Raw genomic sequence first — 9,249 nt, forward strand, 5'->3', positions numbered from 1 at the left:
AACTTAGACCATCTAATTTATTTAACTATTTATAACATAGCTGGAACACAGTTGACTAAAACAGCACACTTAATTTCTGCATTTATTCGATTCACAGCGCAACTAGGTGTATAAACATGGACTAGTATGGTATATTTAAACTAGTTTAAAGTGATTTTGGTGAGACAGAAACCATGACTTGCTTTCACGACTGCATCTCTGGTCTGACTTTGTGGGTGTCACATTTACATGTGCATTGAACTCTGTTACTGAAATTTGATCATGCATTCTCCATTTAGCCACCACACGGTGGCGTACACACTCATTTTTCCTCCATAAACACGCACATACACACACACACTGAGAGAGAGAGAGAGAGAGAGAGAGAGAGAGAGAGAGAGAGAGAGAATTAGTTAAGGACTCTTGAGGGTCATTAAAATAGACTCAAGATAAGTTAATATAAAAACAAACCAATTAAACCATATTAAAGTCATCAGTACAACCTACAACATCACAGCACCTCTACTGTTACACTGATTGTGAACTACTACCGAGAGTTTGCTGACAGGTCATTATTAATCCACTTCTCTGGACACTTTATTGATTGTGATAAAGGCTTGAAAGCAGAACACATTTACAAATAACCAGTTGATTTTATTAAATAAATCTAAGTTATAAGGTGCACCATTGAATCATATTTTACAGCACAGCATGTAATTATTATGATGACATCATGGTTATTTTTCTTCGATATCAAGCCAACCGTTGGAAAGCCGTAGTTCTCTCTCTGAGAACGATAAGTAAAGGGGGAGTTTTTTCAAGAAAAAAACTTTTTTTTGAAGAAATATTTTTTAAAAAATTGTTGCTTTTTTACTTGATTACTAAATTATGACCTTCCTAACTGTGTATGCCTATGATCTACAGCAAAACTTTGCTTGATTAATATTATTAAATATCACCTATCATTCATCTAAAAACTAAAATAATAATAAACTTGGCAAAAAATGCATTTTGTGCCTTCTTCTACCTACCCCTTTAGACCTTAATTATGTGCCAGTGATTTAAAAATATAAATAAATACAACAACGCTGTTTTCTGTCTGTAATGCACACCAAGACTCTAATATTCTAATATCAAATCTATATATACATTAAATCTAATTAACTAAAATAAGTAACTGTTTTATGTCTAATGGACTGAAGGCCTTGATATTTTTGTTCACAAACCATCCCTAAACGCTAAAATAAACACGATAAAGAAAAATTTCTAATTCACATACAATTTGTAAAAAGGAGCTCTTTAATTTACCGCTTTGGCTCCAGTGCTTTTGTTTTTCCAGTGCAGGACTAAGGTATTGTTTCATTGGCTTATAAACATTTTTCATTGGCTTGTGTATAGTCTATTGTGACTAACAAATATTCTTAATTAGTATTATGTGTAACTAAACATTTGAAAAAATAAGAAAAATCATGTCCATTGTAATGGACACAGGGTCTGAAAGGGTTAAAATGACTGGTACTGGTATATTTACTTCACACCGTGAACTCATCCAGATCACTCTCTCTCTTTCTCTCTCTCACTCTCTCTCTCTCTCAGTCGAGCTGTCCAGAGTACTGAAACGGATGCGCTTGGTCTACACATAGCTCCAGAGAGTCCAGGCCTTTTCACCTGGGCAGCTCAGTTCCCCTTATCCTTCTCCTGCACTCACACCAGTCACACCAGTAAAACATAACAAAAAATCCCCCCCCCCCCCCCCCCCAAAAAAAAAAAAAAACGAATCATTGCTGAGACTGAGCAGTGGAACAGATAAGTACAGAGCGGACCTCCCAGTTCCCCCACAAAAAAAAAACGATGATGCATTTTAGCATGTGTACCAAGCCCTATGCAAAACCTTTACACAAGTTATTGCACAGCGTGCTGTGTCAAACCTGATATAAGAGGGTCATTAATTGATTCATTCATTTGTTTAAATGAATAAATGTTCTCCCTAAATGTAATCACTACCAATAAAAGTTATTATTATTATTATTATTATTATTATTATTATTATTATTATAGATACGGTTGCTTGGTGACTTGCATTTTCTCTGCCATCAGACGGTCTGTTCTGACGTCACTTGCTTGTTCAAAACAGGGCAGGGCAAAAGTCATTCTTGGTCTGAGGAGCTGCAGCAGCGCGGCTCTTTCACTTTCTCGTGATAAAGTCAGAGCCCATGTGGCCTTTCATAAGTTCCTTTACACTTCATTCCAGAGACGTGATAACGTGCAGGGATTTATCAACACCCATTAATCAAACAATCAATCCTCGGGCCTACTGGAAACAGATACTGTAGAATCTGTAGTTCATAGGCGTCCAGCAGCCCCAGTCAAAGAAAACCAGAACAAAAAGACAAAAAGGAAAGATTAGATTAGACACTACTTGCTTCAAAGAATCAGCCGAGTCACAGCTAAGCCCATGTCACAAGACGTATCAAGATAAATGAAAAGCAAGCTAACGCACTGATTGTTAGCTACAAAATAAATAGGACTTTTATAATACATTTAAGACATTTTTAATAATAATGCATACAAATAAATGATTCTTTACATATTACAATTCGACCCAACAAAAACATTGTCCAATAACTGTTACCAGCACTATAAAAAGTCAGTGTAAACCTTATACATGTACAATAATCTTTTTTTACACAGTTCCATCAAATATTTCTATACAAACTCCCAAATAACTTATATGTAAGCTTAGAGCTTTGAAATATTTTATTCAAACACATTTTTGTTTTTAGTATATTTTAGCTTGCAAATTTAACATGTAGGCCTTCTGACGTGAAGTCATGCATTACATATAGTATTTTAATAATAACGTTATTATAATGCCTTTTACCACCCTTTACCAAGTGCAGTGTTTATGAAATGCTTCTTGTCCAGGCCTTCCTAACATCCACAGTGGGCAGGTGTGATAAAGGCCATCACCTGTCCATTCCAGTCTCTTCGCTCATGTGGTGCTGGTGCAGTCCACATGGTGCTCTTTGCACTCTTTACTTTCTTTACTTCCACGCTTCTTCGCCTCCTCTTTTTTCCACTTCATCCTTCTGTTCTGGAACCAGATCTTGATGTGGCGCTCGGTGAGATTGAGACTGGTGGCCAGTTCATACCTGCGCGGTCTGGAGATGTACCTGTTGAAGAGGAACTCCTTTTCCAGCTCCAGCAGCTGCGCTCTGCTATATGCTGTCCGGCTGCGCTTATGCTCCTCCGAGTCTTCACAGAAGTAACCTTTGACACAGTGGGACAAATACATTAAATAAAAAAATATATTTTGACACTTAAAAATAATATTAGAGAAGTTTAAGATTGAACTTTTCTGGTGTAACTGCACTCCAGAGCCTTCAGAGCGTAATAAAGAAGTCGTTCTCAGTATTATCAAACAAAGTTATGGAGTTGTCAGAAAACACAAGTTATGAACACAGACAATTGTCAGTTAACTCTTACACCACTATATCAGCATAGTATTTACTTATTTCTTCCATCTCTCTGTTTAATCAAGTTTTGAATTTTATATGCAAACGAAATCTTTAGTGTTATAATGCATTTAACATAATCAGAGAAACTTATTCTTTAAGTGCAGTAATTTTATTATATATTTAATTTGTCACATTTGTAGAACATTATTCTTTAATTGAGCTTGTCTTTAAAGGTGACTCTAGGACTAAGAATTCATCTATATAATATATAAAAAATACATAAAAATATTTAATAGATTTAATTCACTACAGTGTGGATGTGACAATAATTCAATGCTATTAGAGTTCATGCATGCTATAACTGTTAATATGACAGTATAAGAGTTGATCTAGTACAATAAATTTGAGTCGAATGATTACTATAACAAATCATTTAAAGCTGTTAACATTGATTCAGTACTTTTACAATTAATTTGTCACTACACATGTATTTAGCACCATGACTATAAGATAACCATAATTATTTAACCATATTCTGTGCTATAACAATTAGCACTAGTACAAAATAAAAGCTAATTTAATTGTATAACAATTACTTTGGAACAATACAAACTAATTCAGCACTGTAACATGTATAATGTATTGCTGCAGTAATGTAACAGTCCGTGGGTAATTTGATATAAGTATCGCTTTAGTAATATAACAGAAAATTTTACATTAAAGTTAAACAGGAGTTCATTCAACAATGTAAGCTGAACGCCGTAAATTGCAATTTATTTAAAAAAATTATTCAATGTAACAGAAGTTAAAAGTCTGTACATTGGCTATTTATTGACTGTTTAATTTTATTAAAATGAACATAAAACAGTTAATATAATTAGAGTTATTTAAATTTTTAACGATTAAATTTATCAACCTAATATAACCCTTGAACCCTTCACAACTCAGTGTTGAAACCAACAATGTTGCTGTAAATTAACGTAAATTTAATTCGAATTAACATTAAAAGTGTTGATATATCACTGGCATGTTCGCAGTGCTCGTGAATCACTGTAGCTCTTGATGTGCCTGTGAATGATGAATGAACCTCTGCTTGTTGAGAGCTTCACCTGTAACAGGTGCTTGGCAGGCCTGTGTTCTCAGCGCTCTCATCCATGGAAAGGCTGCGTGTCCTGTTCCCTCCTCCCCTCCCCGGCTCTGCTCGGTTACCGGCGGATACTCTTCACCCTCTGGTCCTTTCTCAGGAGACCCCAAGCCGAGCTGGTGGTCCTGCTCTCCTCCCGCGTGCTGGCAGGCCGGCAGGTCGCAGGGTGAGTACTCGGCAGGCTGTGTGTGCTGGAGGTGGAGCGCTTGGTACTGGGGGTCGGGATACAGCGCGTGCGACTCAGCAGCGCGAGAGAAGCGACACGCGGGCGGCTCGCGCTCGTAGGGAACTGAAGCGTGCGGGTCGTAGTCTCCACTGTAGAACACATCCAGAGAGTCCATCGCGCGCGTGCGGCTCCGAGTGTGGTCATACACACTCGTACACACACCTAAGCATCTGTGTGTGTACCTGTGCCGGGTCACGTGAGGGATCATAGACTCATTAGTCATTAGGTCAGCCTGGCTAAAGTGCAGTTCATATTTACTCTTTAGAGTCAAGGCGTGGGTTTTCTGCAGACGTTAAAAGGAACAAACCCTGCACTCCACTTGTGGCCTACATTCACGAGTCAGTGTCTTTGTTGTGTGGTTCGGTGCATTTTTCTTTTATAAGACTGCATATGACACGCGGGAAAGTAATATTTGGATAGTAGCCTATATGTGTGGCTTACAGTTCTTATAAATGCATTTTTTCTACTCTTAACAATTTGAATATTTCAAATATATAGTTCAAATATATAGTTCTTCTCTTCTCTTCTCTTCTCTTCTCTTCTCTTCTCTTCTCTTCTCTTCTCTTCTCTTCTCTTCTCTTCTCTACCAAAACCCGTTGTTCAATACTAACTAGGATGTCATCTGCCAAAAACTTCCTCACACAGCAAAAACACCAGTGTTAAATCTTTAAGTGTTAATTTTATAATTTTCACTGGGCCATTATACACAGTCAACAATGTTAGAAATGTAACTTCATTTCAGTGTTCATATATTAATATTGATAGTGTGAAAAACTGTACAGAGTGTAATTTTCTTCTCTAGAGTGTCTCACTTTGGTTTGCTTGCTTTTCTGTGAGACCACAAAACTATTCTAAACTATTAGAGTTCACTACCGGGCATAGAGTAACCCTCTGTCCTAAAACATATAGCAGGACCAATCTCGAGATAATGCTGTTGTACCAGCAGCTGGTGAGTGAATTGACCTGTTAAAACATTTAACACTGATTTCCGCTTATTTAAAAATATTTTCAACCAGGCACCCTGACTGAGGTTGTATGGGCAAAATGAAGCATTCCAAAATGTGATGATTACAGTTTTGTTCATTTGAAAAGGTTGTGACCCTATTGTCATGTGGTCAATAGTAGTCAGTGTTGGCAAATTGCAAAAGGGGAGTGGCTTTTTTTGGAGTTTGTAAGTGAACACAATTATTTAACTAATTTATTGGTTTAGACCTATAAAGACATTTAAATTTAGTCATTATTGCAAAAATCTAGCATAACAGGAACAGTCAATTGTTTTTTTTTTATTTATTTTTATTAAAATAACCTTGTTTCGTATAATGAAACAACACGTCTAACCTTTGGGATAAAACTGTTCTCATTAAAATACATTAAGAAACCGGAATGTGATTTTATGATTAAATTAAAATATGATCTAAGGGGGGAGGATTTCTGTTAAAGACCAAACAGTTATTCGTGACACCTAAGTGCTGCAAGGGCGAATAATTGCTCATTGTAAATATAAACTGAAGATCTTCGTGTGAACAAAAGTAGTACAGAGGTGATTTACAGTCTGTATTTATGTTATGCTGTAATCCAAATGAAACAGGGGCTTAGCAGTGGCACGTTTTAGAACTAAGAAATGAAGGCATTTGGATAGCTATTTTAACTGCATTGCAAATTAAATAAAAATATCTGTTGTGTAATAAATGTGTTGCAAGATGGGAGCATTGCAAGTGAATATCTATTTTTGAATATTGAGAAAGAAAAAACATTAATTATACATGAATAAAACAATTAATATATGAATATACATGCACACATACATACATACATACATACATACATACAAAAGGGTTCCAGAATGGCGCAGCCATGTGTTGATCAGGGAGGTCAGTTTTACAACCATTAGTAGTAGTTCAAGATATCATAACAGACTTCACTCTCTTTAGAGGAGGAATGGCCCTTTTTCGACACTCGCTTCAGTCAGGCCTAGTAACTGAAAAAAAAACCCCGAACAATTCTCCTCCAAGCATGTTCAGGTGCATTGCGGCTGGCTATAGCTTTATGTTACACGAAATAAGCAAGACTTTTCCCCACTTCCTTGCTAATGGGTGGAAAATTAAAATGACTTTTCTAAAGGATGAGTAAATAAAGAAAAATAATTTGTGTATTATATTATAACATATAATATATTATAATATAAATAAATATACTATAATTTGTAATAAAGTATTATTCTACCTCATGTTCTTTTGTACACAGTGAATTGCATATCATTAAATTAAAACTGTAATTGGTGTGTACTAACAGTACCACAACACTGTAATTAACCCTACAATAATGTAAACCATGTAAATAATTTTTACCTTGCGTAAAAAAAAAAAACTTGGTTTCACATTTCTTAAAGTGTTTTCTTGGTGACACAACTTGAAATGCATCATTGGTAAGACATCTGTTAAGATTTGTTGCTCAATCAACTTCATTGAAAAGTAATTCCAAGGTAACTTGGATTTTTTTACAGTGCGCAAGGTTCGCTTAAACTTGCATGCTTGCGAGATAGATAGATAGATAGATAGATAGATAGATAGATAGATAGATAGATAGATAGATAGATAGATAGATAGATAGATAGATAGATAGATTTATTTAGACTGGGTTCAGTCTGGGTTCTGACAGGCCTCTGGTAGAAGAGCCCTCACTTCTCCATTGTCAGCGTGTTTTTAAATGGATCGGCGGTCTTTCATTCTTGCACCTGCAAGATCCGAAGTCTAATTCGATTAATAAGAAATTCAATATATATTCATTAGGTGGCTTTCCCTGCGTAATGCGCGATCGCCAGCGGGACGTGAAAGGGCTCCATTTATCCCGGCTCTGAAAAGGACCTGCGTGGGACTGAAACTTCACCTGCTTCCCCTCTCAATTAGGAATGGATCCCGAACTCGCACGGAGAACGAGTTAAATTAAGCGTTGGCTAATTCGCCACTGTCCCTCCCGCGTAATCCCTCTATTTTTGCGCCATTGCCCCTTCAATTTAGCTCCGAGCTGAAAGGTTCAAATAGTGCCTAATGAAACAGTGACTAAATGCTTGTGTCGCTGTGGAAGGAGCCCTGCGCGAGATTACTGAAAGGCCTCTGTGAGCTCGGCCCTGTCGGGGGTCCGCCGGTTAAAGACGAGCTCCTGGCAGGACAATCTAACCTGTCAAAGCCTTTGGCCAGCTCTTCATAGCGCCCCCCTCCTTCTTTATATCTCCCCCCACCGTGGGTTTTTGGAAGGGAATTGCTACATAAGCAACTGACGTGGGACAGAAAGTGCAATTAAAGTCTTTTTGGATGAACTTAACATGAGGGACGGACCGCTTGTGAAAGGCGTTCACAAAGCTGGGGCTCCGATATCAGGGGGCTCCATTATGGAGAGCATCACCTGGGCTGCGGGAGAGAAAATCTCCATGAGCCTTTTGTGGCACTTAAAAAATGGCACAAAACTGTCACTAGGGTGGTACCCCTCTTGTCACTGCGATTGTACAATATATGTTTTTAGTATCTAGCTAAGGGACACGTGTTTATGACTTTGCGGTTGTTTTTCCTTATTTTAATGGACATAGACCTGAAGAATCATGTTTTATATTTGAGTGTACATTTGCACTGTTTGCCTCTCGTTGAACAAAAATGTAACAGTACATTACTTTTTTCTGACAGTGCACAAGCAGTGGGTGAGATAAAACAGTGGAAAACCAGATGAGCCTCGGTTTAGGGTTAAATTTTCCCGTATTTTTATGTAGAGGCTGTTAGCTACATTGTTTAGATTTATTCGGTTAATGTGATACAATCTATGGTACTGAATGTCTTCTACCTTTATCTGAAATCCCTTAATCCTCAAACAGTCGTGTAATCCATTAATTGCGCACTAATAATGCAAAGCAGGTGGTTGCTTTAGACAGTGATAAATACTTCACATTTCACTTAACATTTGACGTCGTTAAAATTCTGTAAAGAGGCTCAAAAGTGCACCTTAATAAACCCCTTCCTTTGCCACAAGGAACTGTTACAATGGCCTTCAAATCTGAAGACACGACCACAATCAAATTTGCATCTGAAAGTCGTCTGTGGGCTTCCTATGCAGACTAAGCGGAGGGGACTTATTGCTAAGTAATTGCTTGTGTAGTGTTTTGTGCTCTTGCCTGTTAGCTTTTCCTAGGATTACGCGTCTTTCATTTGAAATCTCAAATTTAACCCAAAACATTTCCTTAAACATTCTATTATCTCATATTTTTAAAAAAATATTATTTTATTTTATCTGGACTGCAGCCTAATTTATAGGTTGCCTCACATTATAGTGTCATATGTTAGAAACTCTAAAGTCTCTTCAGTTGTTTAACTGAATTCAGTTGGGCAAATGGCATTACCTGACACAAGTTCCGCATTTTTTATTCTGAGAAGCATGCTTAGTATGGGACAATATTT

General features: G+C 37.1%; 1 protein-coding gene across 1 annotated transcript; it reads right to left on the reverse strand.

The window, feature by feature from the left end:
* Positions 1 to 2,562: 2,562 nt before the first annotated feature.
* On the reverse strand, positions 2,563 to 4,937 carry LOC103022002 (pancreas/duodenum homeobox protein 1-like). Its single transcript, XM_007257058.3, has 2 exons — positions 4,547 to 4,937; positions 2,563 to 3,249 (listed from the first exon to the last, which is right to left on the reverse strand). The coding sequence occupies exons 1-2, from the start codon at positions 4,920 to 4,922 to the stop codon at positions 2,972 to 2,974; spliced, it is 654 nt and encodes a 217-aa protein (XP_007257120.2). The 5' UTR covers positions 4,923 to 4,937; the 3' UTR covers positions 2,563 to 2,971.
* Positions 4,938 to 9,249: the final 4,312 nt, after the last annotated feature.

The sequence above is a fragment of the Astyanax mexicanus genome, chromosome 1 (genome assembly GCF_023375975.1).
Source record: "Astyanax mexicanus isolate ESR-SI-001 chromosome 1, AstMex3_surface, whole genome shotgun sequence".
Classification (NCBI taxonomy): Eukaryota; Metazoa; Chordata; class Actinopteri; order Characiformes; family Acestrorhamphidae; genus Astyanax; species Astyanax mexicanus.

Coding starts and splice junctions, on each gene's coding strand:
- LOC103022002 (XM_007257058.3), bottom strand. CDS start 4,922: ATGGACTCTCTGGATGTGTTCTACAGTGGAGACTACGACCCGCACGCT. Junction 3,250..4,546: donor CTGCCAAGCACCTGTTACAG/GTGAAGCTCTCA, acceptor ACTGTGTCAAAG/GTTACTTCTGTGAAGACTCG.